We start from the raw sequence: 15,059 nt of genomic DNA, 5'->3' as shown, positions 1-15,059 counted from the left end.
AAGACACTGGAGGTAAAGCAGTGAGGCACCAATGAAGGGAGCCGTCTCTTTTTGGACTTTAATTGAGCAGCACAGATTTTGGTTGAACAATCATCATTTCTTAAAAGTAAAAAAAACAAAAAAACAAACAAAAAAAAAGGTCTGTTTTTTTCTTTTGTTTCAGACATGTAAAAGTTTTATCCTTAAATTACGACGGTGTAACTGCCGTCTTGGTCGTTGTCATAGATGCTGATGTGCGACGCGTGAACATCCATGACGTAGAGCAGGGGTGTCAAACTCAAATTCACAGAAATCTAAATCTGGGACGAAGTCGTGGGCCGAAATCTAAATCTGGGACGAAGTCGTGGGCCGAAATCTAAATCTGGGACGAAGTCGTGGGCCGAAATCTAAATCTGGGACGAAGTCGTGGGCCGAAATCTAAATCTGGGACGAAGTCGCGGGCCGAAATCAAGTCATGTTAAAATACATGAATGTGTAGGGGGGCCAACCGTATTGCGCATTTGAAATGATCTCACGGGCCAAATAAAATTACTCAGCGGGCCAAATTTGGCCCCCGGGCCTGAGTTTGACATCCCTGCCATAGAGGGTTTTGCATCTGAACTGAAAAATGAAACATTAAAATGACAAAAACATACAGTAACGACGTGAACTCTTTTTTTTTTTTTCATGGAAAAGAACTTGGGTGGGGGTGGTCGGTGGAGATAATTCAAATAATATTAAAAAAGAGGGGGAAAAAAGAAAAGAAAATCGTTGGGGCAACTACATTTCCAAGTTTCAAGCGTTGTTTTTTCTTGATTTTACATGTCGCCTTGTGTTCTTTCAACAAGGGCAAATGAACCAAAATCAAGGTGGCAACCATTTGATCAGCTGATTTGATCAGCTAATGGAGATCCTAATAAAATGCCAATGCACCACTCACACTTTTTGTCATAGCTGTGTGTATGTTGAAAGCGAAATGAAAATGCAATAATGTGAACCAGTTGTCTAGGGGACCGAGCCAGTCTGCCCCTCTGTCATCGATACTCACCACTGTGGAATATACATACTGGCCAAAATAACTCACCAGGGCCCAAATGGATAGAACTGCTACTCTGTGTGTGTGTGTGTGTGTGTGTGTGTGTGTGTGTGTGTGTGTGTGTGTGTGTGTGTGTGTGTGTGTGTGTGTGTGTGTGTGTTAGCAGAGCATGTCTTTCATTTTCAATTTTCAATTCACGAGGGGCCCCATGGCTCTAGTTTGCCTGGGGACCCCACGTGGGTAGACATGTGAAATAAAGGGGCTGTGTGACGCACGCCGCCACCTGCTGGAGGAACTCAGTAGTACGGTCGCCTGGGATTATTCTGGAAGAGAGAGAGAGAGAGAGAGGGAGAGAGAAGGGGAGAGAGAGAGAGAGAGAGAGAGAGAGAGAGAGGAAAAGGGAGAGAGAGAGGGAGAGGAGAGGGAGAGAGAGAGAGGGGGAGGGAGGGAGAGAGATAGGGAGGGAGAGAGAGGTAAGGAGAGAGAGAGAGAGAGAGAGAGAGAGAGAGAGAGAGAGAGAGAGAGAGAGAGAGAGAGAGAGAGAGAGACAGAGAGAGAGACAGAGAAAGAGAGAGGGGGAGAGACAGAGGGAGGGAGAGAGGGAGGGAGACAGAGAGAGAGGGAGACAGAGAGAGAGAGAGAGAGAGGGAGAGAGAGAGAGAGAGAGAGACAGGATAATATGAATGTGTGTAACAGATCCAGACTCAGTGTCAGTCAATGGGTACAAGAGATGCAAATGATTGATTAATTCATTAATAGTTAGTTGATTGCCTTATCGATCGAATTACGATTAATTGATGAGCTGTGTTTTCCCCCAAAATCTCAATGTTTCTTAAAAAGAAAATGACTAAATCTAAAAATGTAAATTACAATTTCAGATAAAATACTTCATTTAAATTAGTTCTATTTAAATTATTTAATCCAAAGGTGATTTCAATATTCCCACTATTCACAGCCCTCTTCACACACACTCTCCACATGCCCATTTCACCTGGGTCTCTTGTCAGTTGAATTGGCGATTAATTACGATTAATATTTATTAAAGTCGATTTATCGATTAATCGATTGCATCCCTAATGGGTACATTCTAATATGCAAACTCCTGTCCTCCCTTGCTCACTTGCCCCCTCGGGCCTCGTGATGATGTCACCGACAGCAGAATTATGTTTCAATACAGTATCTGGCAAAAGCTCAGTTCTAATGTCATTTTCCCATTTCAATACAGTATCTGGCAACAGCTCAGTTCTAATGTCCTTTTCCCATTTGCGAACGGGACGGTGCATTAAGTCCCCCGGAAGTGAGTCGGTGTGGCTGGGCTGACAGCGGGATAACTTCGTTGTTTTCACCATGGAGGCGGGGCATCAAGAGAAACGCCAGGAGTGTGTTACAATATGCGGCCTTGCCTCCTCCACTTGTGCCTGTTTCCTCGTACCAGGAAGTATTACGTCATGATGACATCACTGACAACAGCATTATATGTCAATATCTTGCAAAAGCTCAATTGTAGAGTCTTTTTCTCATTTGCAATTGGGATGGTGAATGAAAAACAGTCCCTCAAAAGTTGTTGTGGCTATAGGCTGACAGCTGGGAAACTTTATCGTTTTCTCCACGGAGGAGGGGCCAGGAGGCGGGACGAGGAAACAAGCACAAGTGGAGGAGGCAAGGTCGCACATTGGGATGGACCCTGTGTGTGTATGTATGCGTCTTTATTTCCTCAAGGCAAGGTCGCACATTGGAAGAAACTTCAGGCCACAAGGACAGGCTGAGGACGGAATCCAGCCAATATATTATGTTAAAGGGACACTGTGCAGGAAATGGTCAAAAAGGTACTGCAACTATGCTGCTCATTGAAACTGGGCTGCCTATTGCCTATGAAAGCTTATGAAAGTTTACTAAGTAATAAACAAATATTTTCTAGTATGGTCCAAGTACAGTCATTTTTGGAAATTCAAAATGGCGGACCATGGAGAAGATCCCCCTTTTCATGTATGAAAAGTGCAATTTTTCCAGTCATAATGAATACTTAAAATTTGATCGTGGTGTTAAGTATTCATGAAAAAGGTAACATTAGTGAATGGGCAGCATGAATTCTGGGAATAAACAACTAAAAATCTCACATAGTGTCCCTTTAATGCTAATTGTGTACTATCTGACGCCACTGAGCTGATTCTCACTCACTGACATGCTCATCAGTCCCATTGGATTCCAGTGACTATGCTAAGATAAGGGATCCCATTGGTTTTCAGTGACTTCGCTAAGCTAAGCGGTCCCATTGGATTCCAGTGATTATGCTAAGCTAAGCGGTCCCATTGGATTCCAGTGATTATGCTAAGCTAAGCGGTCCCATTTGTTTTCCAGTGACTATGCTAAGCTAACTGGTCCCATTGGATTCCAGTGACTATGCTAAGCTAAGCGGTCCCATTGGATTCCAGTGACTATGCTAAGATAAGGGATCCCATTGGTTTTCAGTGACTTCGCTAAGCTAAGCGGTCCCATTGGATTCCAGTGACTATGCTAAGCTAACTGGTCCCATTTGTTTTCCAGTGACTATGCTAAGCTAACTGGTCCCATTGGATTCCAGTGACTATGCTAAGCTAACGTCTCACCAGGGGGTTGGGCCTGAAGCGGTATGCCAGCATCATCCTCTTCCTGAAGGCATCGTACTCGTCGTCTCCCTTGTTGAGCTCGGCCGGTCGGTCCACGCCGAAACCAGCCCCGTCTACCGCCGTGGTACCCCTGTGGAATAAAGAAATAATAACTTTAATAACGAAGACATTTTTAATAATCATTGTAATTATAATTATATATTTATAGACGCCTGCCCCGTGGAAGAAAATGTAAGTAACTTTGGATAAAAGTTTCAGCCAAGTGTAATGTAATGAATGAATGTAATGTAATTTTATGGGAGCAACTCCCTCTGAGCCCGCTGCATTCCTTGCAGCCCACCTCTCTCTCTCTCTCTTTCTCTCTCTCCCTCATTTTCTCTCTCGCTCGCTCTCTCTCTCACTTTCTCTCTCTCTCACTTTCTCTCTCTCTCTCTCTCTCTCTCTCTCTCTCTCACACTTTCTCTCTCTCTCTCTCCACCTCTCTCTCTCTTCCTCTCTCTCTGTCCCCCCCCCCATCTCTCTCTTTTAAATACTGCATCTTCAATGCTAAATCCTTGTGGTACTTGTTCACGTGGTTCTTGGTGCCCTGTCCCTCGGACCCGAGGCCGTTCCCTTCCTTCCATCCCACCCCTCTCGCTTTTCTCTCTCTTCCTACTAGGGATGATAACCGCTTAACCGATAGTCGACCAGTTCAACTTTAACCGGTTAAAATTTTCTGCCACCAGTTAACCGGTTGTAATAATAATAATAATTATAAAATAATTTCCTCCCAAAAAGTCCCCAAAAACAATAATTTTGAGGTTTTACTACGATAATTCAGCATTTTCCATCTGGCAACAATGGCTGGACATGGCAGTTCCTGTCTGCACAGCAAAAAAAAAAGGCTTATGTAAAAAATAAAATGTAAAAAATTCAGTGCTGTGCATATCAGGCACGCGAAGGTTGTATAATTTAAGATTACCGGTTAACCACCGGTTAATGAGTCTCAGTAGCCGGTTAAGAGTTTTTTCAATTTTCGCCATCCCTACTCCCTACACTCTCCACCATTGCACATAGTATATACCAGAGATGGGACCAAGTCACTAATTTGCAAGTTGCAAGTAAGTCTCAAGACCTTCCAATCAAGTCCGAGTCAAGTCACAAGTTACGACACATTCTTGGAACGCTATTGCAAGTCATTGCAAGCTAAAACTGTCAAGTCGAGTCAAGTCACAAGTCATTCCTAATATTGGCAAGTCAAGTCTCAAGTCGAGTCATTTGTGACTCAAGTCACAAGTCAGTCCAAGTCACAAGTCACAAGTCCACATCTCTGGTATATACTGTTGGACGTACTTGTTGACGGGCGCCTTGATGCCCTGTCCGTCGGACCCGAGGCCGTCTCCCTCCTTCCACCCCATCTTCATGAGCATCTGGAACCCGATGTTCTCCACCGTCAGCTTGAACTCCTTATACTCCGAGTAGTCTGGATCACGACCCTCCTGGAAAAAAAACATGATGAGAACTGTTATAGAACGTTCAAGACAATGGAAGCAGGGTTCTATAGAATTCTGGAGACAATGGAGGCATGGTTCTAATTCCGAAGGTTGGAAAGCCAATGTTTTCCACCGTCAATTTAAACTCTTCGTACAGCGACCCTCCTGACACTCATCCTGAAAATTATTTATTGCTTTTCCGAACAATTTGGTTGTATTTGCTGCACTGGCAAACCACAACTGACACTTTCACAGCTGCCACCAAATTTGAATTCTAGAAATCTTAATGATATGATGTCACAATACCCCTCCCATGTCTCACCTTAGGGCTGGGCAATATGACGCTATATATCGTTATTGTGATATAAAAGTGTATATTGTGACCTTTCTCCTATATCGTTTATATCGTGATAGTAATTGTATCAGTTGTATACAATTGAATATCATTTAATTACATTTCATGTTGTCACAATACACACTATAAGTTCATGTAACTGTAAAAATAACAATAAAAAGATCCATTTTAAAGAAAGGTTGTTTTGCGACATGAAAAAATAAAGAGCAAATAAAGAGAATAACTGAAAACTTATTGTGCTATGCTATCGTGATATGTATCGTTATGTAAGGGTTAACGTTCGGCGAGAAGGTCGCTACCGTGGAATAGCAGCACGACAGAGAGAATCTTTAGACCCCGACGCGGAGCGGAGTGAAGTGCTGCTATTCCACGGTAGCGACCTTCTCGCCGAACGTTAACCCGCTTATTATATGGATATACTTAAATGATTCACACATGGCGGGGACATTTCTTTATTTAATGTTACGTTTATTATAATTTTTCATGTCAAAAGATTGTTGCTGCGCAAAACAAAACAGTGCCGTTGTGGAACACCGCTAGACAACAGGTAGCCTAGACAACAGGTGTTGTCTATCACAGCAGCTGATTAGAGTCTTATTGAAAAGTCGCTTTAGCAGTGAAAAAGTCATTGACAGCGATCTGATATAGACCAACCCGTCCGTTATCGAAAAATAACAGACGTGCGAACGTTGGGGAGCCCCATTGAAATGAATGGAGCATTCGACCGATGACCGATGATAAGTGTCTGTGCCGTATGTGGGCCGTATGTGGGCCGCATGTGGGCCGTATGTGAGCCGCATGTGAGCCATATGTGAGCCGCATGTCGCCCAGCCCCATCTCACCTTGAGGGCTTTAAGTGTCTGTGCCGTATGTGGGCCGCATGTGGGCCGCATGTCGCCCAGCCCTATCTCACCTTGAGGGCTTTAAGTGTCTGTGCCGTATGTGAGCCGCATGTGGGCCGCATGTCGCCCAGCCCTATCTCACCTTGAGGGCTTTGAAGGTCTCCATAAACCTCTCCAGCTCGTCTGGCGGCAGGAAGTCACCGATGAAGTGTTTCCCCTTCCCCATGTCCGTTAGAGACTCCGCCCACTCTGCAAAAGAGTTGACCAATCAGTTAACCCATTTTAGCCACCAGTGGTGTAGTCTACGTAGAACGCGGGTATACGGAGAACACCCACTTCTAAATTTCAAGGATTTCAGTATACCCACTTAAAATCGATTGATCCATTGTTTTGAATAGCACAAATATATACAGTATACCCACTTCAAAAAATGCTCAAATATACAGTATACCCACCATAAAAAGTAGACTACACCACTGGGAGACACATATACGCTGCATTGAGGTTATTGAGATTTGAGGGTGTTTTTTTAAAATGTGGGTATGTTAGAGCTGAATGAACACATTCTAATGCAAAATGAGGGTCCTAGCATTTAAATGCAACTCATTACATGTTTGTATGTGCTTCAGATGCAAGATGAGGGCCCTAGCATTTAAATGCAACTCATTACATGTTTGTATGTGCTTCTGAGGCAAAATGAGGGTCCTAGCGTTTAAATGCAACTCATGACATGTTTGTATGTGCTTCAGAGGCAAAATGAGGTCCCTAGCATATAAATGTAACTCATTACATGTTTGTATGTGCTTCTGAGGCAAAATGAGGTCCCTAGCATTTAAATGCTACTCATGACATGTTTGTATGTGCTTCTGAGGCAAAATGAGGTCCCTAGCATTTAAATGCTACTCATGACATGTTTGTATGTGCTTCAGAGGCAAAATGAGGTCCCTAGCATTTAAATGCTACTCATGACATGTTTGTATGTGCTTCAGAGGCAAAATGAGGTCCCTAGCATTTAAATGCTACTCATGACATGTTTGTATGTGCTTCAGAGGCAAAATGAGGTCCCTAGCATTTAAATGCTACTCATGACATGTTTGTATGTGCTTCAGAGGCAAAATGAGGTCCCTAGCATTTAAATGCTACTCATGACATGTTTGTATGTGCTTCAGAGGCAAAATGAGGTCCCTAGCATTTAAATGCTACTCATGACATGTTTGTATGTGCTTCAGAGGCAAAATGAGGTCCCTAGCATTTAAATGCTACTCATGACATGTTTGTATGTGCTTCAGAGGCAAAATGAGGTCCCTAGCATTTAAATGCTACTCATGACATGTTTGTATGTGCTTCTGAGGCAAAATGAGGTCCCTAGCATTTAAATGTAACTCATTACATGTTTGTATGTGCTTCTGAGGCAAAATGAGGTCCCTAGCATTTAAATGTAACTCATTACATGTTTGTATGTGCTTCTGAGGCAAAATGAGGTCCCTAGCGTTTAAATGCAACTCATGACATGTTTGTATGTGCTTCAGAGGCAAAATGAGGTCCCTAGCATTTAAATGCTACTCATGACATGTTTGTATGTGCTTCAGAGGCAAAATGAGGTCCCTAGCATTTAAATGCTACTCATGACATGTTTGTATGTGCTTCAGAGGCAAAATGAAGGTCCCTAGCATTTAAATGCTACTCATGACATGTTTGTATGTGCTTCAGAGGCAAAATGAGGTCCCTAGCATTTAAATGCTACTCATGACATGTTTGTATGTGCTTCAGAGGCAAAATGAGGTCCCTAGCATTTAAATGCTACTCATGACATGTTTGTATGTGCTTCAGAGGCAAAATGAGGTCCCTAGCATTTAAATGCTACTCATGACATGTTTGTATGTGCTTCAGAGGCAAAATGAGGTCCCTAGCATTTAAATGCTACTCATGACATGTTTGTATGTGCTTCAGAGGCAAAATGAGGTCCCTAGCATTTAAATGCTACTCATGACATGTTTGTATGTGCTTCAGAGGCAAAATGAGGTCCCTAGCATTTAAATGCTACTCATGACATGTTTGTATGTGCTTCAGAGGCAAAATGAGGTCCCTAGCATTTAAATGCTACTCATGACATGTTTGTATGTGCTTCAGAGGCAAAATGAGGTCCCTAGCATTTAAATGCTACTCATGACATGTGTGTATGTGCTTCAGAGGCAAAATGAGGTCCCTAGCATTTAAATGCTACTCATGACATGTGTGTATGTGCTTCAGAGGCAAAATGAGGTCCCTAGCATTTAAATGCTACTCATGACATGTGTGTATGTGCTTCAGAGGCAAAATGAGGTTCTTAGCATTTAAATGCAACTCATGGCATGTTTGTATGTGCTTCTGAGGCAAAATGAGGGCCTTAGCATTTAAATGTTACTCATGGCATGTTTGTATGTGCTTCTGAGGCAAAATGAGGTCCCTAGCATTTAAATGCTACTCATGACATGTTTGTATGTGCTTCTGAGGCAAAATGAGGTCCCTAGCATTTAAATGCTACTCATGACATGTTTGTATGTGCTTCAGAGGCAAAATGAGGTCCCTAGCATTTAAATGCTACTCATGACATGTTTGTATGTGCTTCAGAGGCAAAATGAGGTCCCTAGCATTTAAATGCTACTCATGACATGTGTGTATGTGCTTCAGAGGCAAAATGAGGTCCCTAGCATTTAAATGCTACTCATGACATGTGTGTATGTGCTTCTGAGGCTGAGATATTTAGGATGTAAAAGGCAGAGGGCAGGGCACCCTTTCCCAAAAAAGGCAGAGGGCAGGGCACCCTTTCCCAAAAAAGGCAGAGGGCAGGGCACCCTTTCCCAAAAAAGGCAGAGGGCAGGGCACCCTTTCCCAAAAAAGGCAGAGGGCAGGGCACCCTTTCCCAAAAAAGGGCTTAGGCTCAAATGGGTGAATGCCTCAGATACACCAAACCGGTAGCCTGGGAAACAAGAGGCGCATCTTGATTTTAGTTCAAATGTTCGTTCTTTTGCATTTTCGCTTGAGGCCCCCACAAATGCTAGTTTGCACTTATTGTTCTGATCTGAAAGACAGCTTGCAAGGTTCCCACACCTTTTTCATGAACAAATTCAAGTACTTTTCAAGCACCTTCAAGCACCAAATTTTCAGTTTTCCAGCACCTTTAATAGATCGCGGGAAGGGCGTTTTTTTTTTTTTTTTAAAAGATGCAATTTCCTGCATTTTAATCAATTTTAGGGTGTTGAATGGCAAATTCCATCTGACATCTCACTCCCTCAGATTTTTGATGTACCTGAACAATTTATTTATATTATTTGGCTTACTGAGTTTGACTTGACACAAACTTCAAGCATTTTCAAGCAATTCACCAAACATTCAAGCATTTTCACAACCTTGAAAACACTTAATTGAAATTCAAGCATTTTCAAGGAATTCAAGCACCAGTGGGAACCCTGAATATGGCAACTAACCGAGGGAACCAATCAGAGACAGGGGAGGGGTGGAGAGCCAATGATTGCAGTTTGTTTGTATAGATACAACTGATGCGATTGACTACGTATAGGCCAATGACAAATTCATACCGCCCAATAAACGGCCTAGGGCAATCGTAATAGACCTTGAAATTGACGTCACTTCCCCCGATTTCATGGGACCTCAACAGCATTTTTAACGGAAAATTGTAGCATGTAATCCAGTGGCGGTATTAAAATGATATTTCGATCCCCTCCGAGGTGTGCCACGAGCTCCACATATGTTGTTTCTGATATTTTTGTTTAATTTTTCGTACGAACCCCAAAACTTTTTAGAAGGGTGTGTTACTTAACATTTTTCACGCATGAAAACGGCCTCAGGACAAAATATTGATATTTCTGCATGAATAATCTATATCTAGCCTACTAAACAGCATATTTATAGCCCAGCGCATATAATGGCTGAAATCGGCAGATATTTACTCGCTACCATGTTGTTAGATGGCCAGCTTAGGTCCCGTGAAATGCGGAACTAAGGGGCGGGACTTTCAAGCTCCATCCACACCATTTCCTATTGGCAGCCTCCAGACTCACTTGCTGAGATCGTCTGGTGTTAGCAAGGCAACCAGATCGGAGGAGAGGCCAGAAATGTTTGAAAGGTTTTCCAGAAATTGCTCACCGGGCGTCTTCTCCATCTCCATCTTGTGTTGCATTTTGGGCCATTTGTAGTCCAATAGCCGCGTTTTATAATGCATTTAAATGGGCTCAAAGACTACACACTAAGTTACTTGAGGTTTGAGACAACTCACTTCGTGTCTTCTCCATCTCCATTTTGCGTAGTCTGTGTTCCCAGGTGTTGTCTTGCTCATCAGTCATACTTATGCTAGCTATGAGTAGTCTTTTCTCTTTTGTAGTTCAATAACCGTGCCTTCTAATGCCTTTAAATGGGCTAAAAGACTACAAACCCCTCACCTCGCGTCTTGTCCATCTCCATCTTGCGTAGCCGGTGCTCCCAGGTGCCGTCCCTGGAGTCCACCTCCTCATCGGAGTCGTACTCGTGCTGGTGGTCCCGCAGGGCCCTCTCCCACATCAGCTGCATGTCCTGCATCGCCCTCTTGTGCTTCATGATCATGTCAAACATCTCCTGCATCTGGACATCAATAACACATGAATAACATGTTAATAACACATGAATAACATGTTAATAACACATGAACAACATGTTAATAACACATGAATAACATGTTAATAACACATGAATAAACATCTCCTGCATCTGGACATCAATAACACATGAATAACAACATCTCCTGCATCTTTTAGGCTCTGAAGAAGACTGTAGTCGCAACGTGTCAGCCTGTTTAAGTAAAGGCTTTTTAACTTCACCAGCAGTGTGCCTTGGAATCTTTGGCAGACCTTATCAACAGTCACAACTGGAGCTAAGTCTGACCATAATTTTAAGAAACTTTATTTCCTTGAGCCAAAGAGCACCTGCTAAAGAGAAAAAAGTGAAGCAGCACTCCTTCATGATCAACATTCCCTAATGAACAGTTGATTTTTTAGCATATGATCTCCTGCATCTGTTGATAAATAATACACGAAGATCATGTTGATAACACATGAACAATATGTTAATAAGACATGAATAAACATGTCCTGCATCTGTTGAGGAACAGCACATGAATAAACCATTATTAACATATAAAACCGTTATTACATATGAAACAATATATTACATGCTGAACATAACTACCGTATTGGCCCGAATATAAGACGTGGTTTTTGTTCTAAAAATAGTACTCTAAAAAGGGGGGTCGTCTTATTTCCGCGCGCTAGAGAAAAAAGTAAAAAGTTTTTTTTTGTTTTTTTTTAACTTAACCTGAATTCGGCCATTAGCCTATGCTTCACAACAATGCCACAAAACTCAATAATGGATGGGTTAAGAGATTGTTTTGTCCATATCAAATTTGCAGATGCTTATTTCGTTATGACAGTTGCACCGCACGTCTATCAACTGTCAATGTCAACGCGATGCGGACGACAGTGCAAGGGGAAAAACACAAGTCAATCGCGGCTTGTTGCTCTGCTTTTATTTGTGTTTGGTTTTACAGTCTCATCAGGAAAGCTTTGGTCGTTCTCTCTGGTCAGCCGATAACGCCACTAGAACTAAAGAAATGAAGGGTGATTTGACGAACAACCTGTAGGCTAAGTTTTGGATGCTGTCATAAGCCAATCAATGGTCATCTGTGTGTGCGCGACAAAGCGACGATATGCCTCGCAACGATGCAACAACACAGAATAATGGTTAGGGCAAGAGATTGTCTTGTTCATATAAAATCACTAGGAGTTTTACCCTTGGTACGAAATGAATATCAATCGGACTTTTAATGTCAACGTGGTCCTGATAGGCAGCGCATGGGTTTCAAGTGCAATGCGTCAATCTGCCTTTGGTCACGTTCGGTTTCTACAGTCCAACGGAAAACTTTGGATGCATAAAATGAATGGCGATTTGGCGAGACGGCTGCTGGTTAGATATTGCTGTCAACGAAGCATTTCGCAAAATCTGTGCATTGCACAATAGATTGCCTATCTCTACTGGACTGGTTGCCTGCCTGGCTGGCTCAGACTCTGAATGTAGGCTATGTTGCGTCGCACTTTAAATAGGCGGGCCCAGGCGGCTGTAGCCTGTAGGTGCCTATTGGCGCTTGACAGGTGAAGTGAGTAAAGAAAGGAAAAGGATATGAGTAGCCATCTGTGGTCTTATATCATGGAAATTCCATGAAAATTATATTGTGAAATTTGTTCTTTGTAAAAAGCCTCAGATTTTCCAACAAATTAAAAACTGCATTTTGAGAAAAAGTTCAAATGTGAAACAAAATTAAGTCTTCAAAAAACTTTTTTCCCCAAAACATGAGCCTGAAAATGGGGGGTCGTCTTATAATCAGGATCGTCTTATATTCGGGCTAATACGGTAATAATCAACTTCACGTTTTGCATGGCCCTTTTTATGCTTCATGATCATGTCAAACATCTCCTGCATCTGTTCATAAACAACACAGGAATAACATGTTAAGAAGACATGCCATTTTTTGTAGTTCAATAGCCACGTCTTATAATGGGTTTCAATGGGAGAAAAGACTACAATTGGCACATGTCTCTTACCTCTTGCTGTTCCTTGAGTTGTTTCTTCTGGTCCTCAGAGAGCTCTGTGACTCCCACCAGGCCCATGGGCTTCCCCTTCTTGTAGCCAAGACACGCCAACTCTTGGGCTGAAACACACACACACACACACACACACACACACACACACACACACACACACACACAGATACAGATACATACACACACACATACATACATACACACACACACACACAAACACACAGTTAGTACGACCTGATGAGGACCAATACGCATTGGTGGTACGCACACATGCACACATACACCATCACGGACTACTATCAACGCTGTATATATTATGTATCTATCCTATATTACTAATTATATGCGTGTTGGTCAGCTGAAAGGGCCAGAGTGTCCTCAGCGCTCGCTGTGGTGCTGAATGGGTCGATAATTAAATGGGTAGAGTAGGTAAATCCAGCTTGTGGTCCTCAAAGGCATGTAAAACATTGGGCTTCTAATCATGTGCTCTGGTCAGGCTTGTACGAAATTCTGAATTGAATGAATTTGAATTCAAAGTAATGCCATAATATGAACACAAGGTGGTGGTGTTCTATGTACTGTCAATGGGTGGTGGAGCTTAAAGGGACACTGTGCAGGAATTGGTCAAAAAAGGTACTGCAACTATGCTGCTCATTGACACTTGGCTGCCTATTGCCAAATTTGATCTTTACATGAAAGTTTACTAAGTAATAAACAAATATTTTCTAGTATGGTCCAAGTACAGTCATTTTTGCAGCTAAAATGGCTATTTTTGGTATTCATGAAAAAGGTAACATTAGTGAATGGGTAGCATGAATTCTGGAAATAAACAACTAAAAATCTCACACAGTGTCCCTTTAAATTCAAAGAAATTCAAGGTAATGACACCACCTAGTGTTCGTATTATGGCATTACTTTGAATTCAAATTCATTCAATTCTGAATTTCGTACAAGCCTGGTTCTGGTTGCAATGTGTGATGGTGATCACCTGAGAGTGCCGGAGTGTCCTCAACGACGGGTGTGGTGGGGGTGGGGGTGGGGGTGGGGTCGATAATGGGGGGCGTGGGGAGGTCCACCTTGTCGTCCTCTGCCCCCCAGCGACTCTTGCGCTTGCGTTTGGCCGCCGGGGCGTCCGTGCTAGAGACAGGCTCCGGGACCTGAGGAATAGAGAAGTAGAATAATACATTATAGGGACACTGAGAGGAATAGATACATAGAATAATACATTATTTGCCTGGTTAACACCAGACCTAATCACAAGTGAGATTAGGTCTGGGGAGTTGCCTATTGTAAATTCCGTATGGGGCAGGAATACTTGGCTATTATGACACACTGCCCTGCTCTCTGATTGGGCAGAGAAACTGTTAAGGTCGGAATGCTTGGCCACTATGACACAGATCCCATGATCTTGTACGTTATGAGTCATCCTCGCCATACTGTCTTTCAGATCGAAACGATTGTGTAGAACTAAAGGCAGTATGGGAGTTCCCAGGCTAATACATTATAGGGACCTGAGGAATAGAGAAGTAGAATAATACATTATAGGGACACTGTGTAAGATTGTTAGAATTCGCGCTACCCATTCACTAATGGTTGGTCGTTCGTCACAGAAACTTTATTCTAAAACCATTTTTTACCCACAATGCCTGCATGAAGAGCAGAGTTGCTCACCGAGCCTGGTGTATCTATTTACCTATAGTATCTGTCTGTATTTGACATTGGAAACATGATCTCTATAATTAGCACTACAAGAGCTACCGCTCATCATTAGAAACATGAACACTATAATTAGCACAACAAGAGCTACCGCTCATCATTAGAAACATGAACACTTTAATTAGCACTACAAGTGCTACAGCTCATCATTGGAAACATGAACACTATAATTAGCACTACAAGAGCTACCGCTCATCATTAGAAACATGAACACTATAATTAGCACAACAAGAGCTACCGCTCATCATTAGAAACATGAACACTTTAATTAGCACTACAAGTGCTACAGCTCATCATTGGAAACATGAACACTATAATTAGCATAGCTCATCATTAGCGGTCTTTAGTGATGCTTAATATCACCGAAGGAAGAACACTGGTGGCAGAGGCTCCTCCCTCTCTTCTCCGTCCGTCCGTCCGTCCG

General features: G+C 42.5%; 1 protein-coding gene across 1 annotated transcript in view; it reads right to left on the bottom strand.

Moving 5' to 3' along the window:
• Nucleotides 1-871: 871 nt before the first annotated feature.
• sugp1 (SURP and G patch domain containing 1) overlaps nucleotides 872-15,059 on the bottom strand; it is a 36,980-nt gene continuing 22,792 nt past the window's right edge. The window contains exons 10-16 of the mRNA XM_063219803.1: nucleotides 13,908-14,076; nucleotides 12,920-13,026; nucleotides 10,730-10,907; nucleotides 6,433-6,539; nucleotides 4,954-5,099; nucleotides 3,622-3,751; nucleotides 872-1,338 (exon numbers count right to left, since the gene is read on the bottom strand). Of these exons, the coding sequence (XP_063075873.1) occupies nucleotides 1,312-1,338; nucleotides 3,622-3,751; nucleotides 4,954-5,099; nucleotides 6,433-6,539; nucleotides 10,730-10,907; nucleotides 12,920-13,026; nucleotides 13,908-14,076 (864 nt within the window). The 3' untranslated portion in view covers nucleotides 872-1,311. The remainder of the gene's footprint in view (nucleotides 1,339-3,621; nucleotides 3,752-4,953; nucleotides 5,100-6,432; nucleotides 6,540-10,729; nucleotides 10,908-12,919; nucleotides 13,027-13,907; nucleotides 14,077-15,059) is intronic.

Source organism: Engraulis encrasicolus, chromosome 16 (assembly GCF_034702125.1).
Source record: "Engraulis encrasicolus isolate BLACKSEA-1 chromosome 16, IST_EnEncr_1.0, whole genome shotgun sequence".
Taxonomy (NCBI): Eukaryota; Metazoa; Chordata; class Actinopteri; order Clupeiformes; family Engraulidae; genus Engraulis; species Engraulis encrasicolus.
Note: the sequence above shows the minus strand (reverse complement) of the source record. Positions and strands in the feature narration are given on the sequence as shown.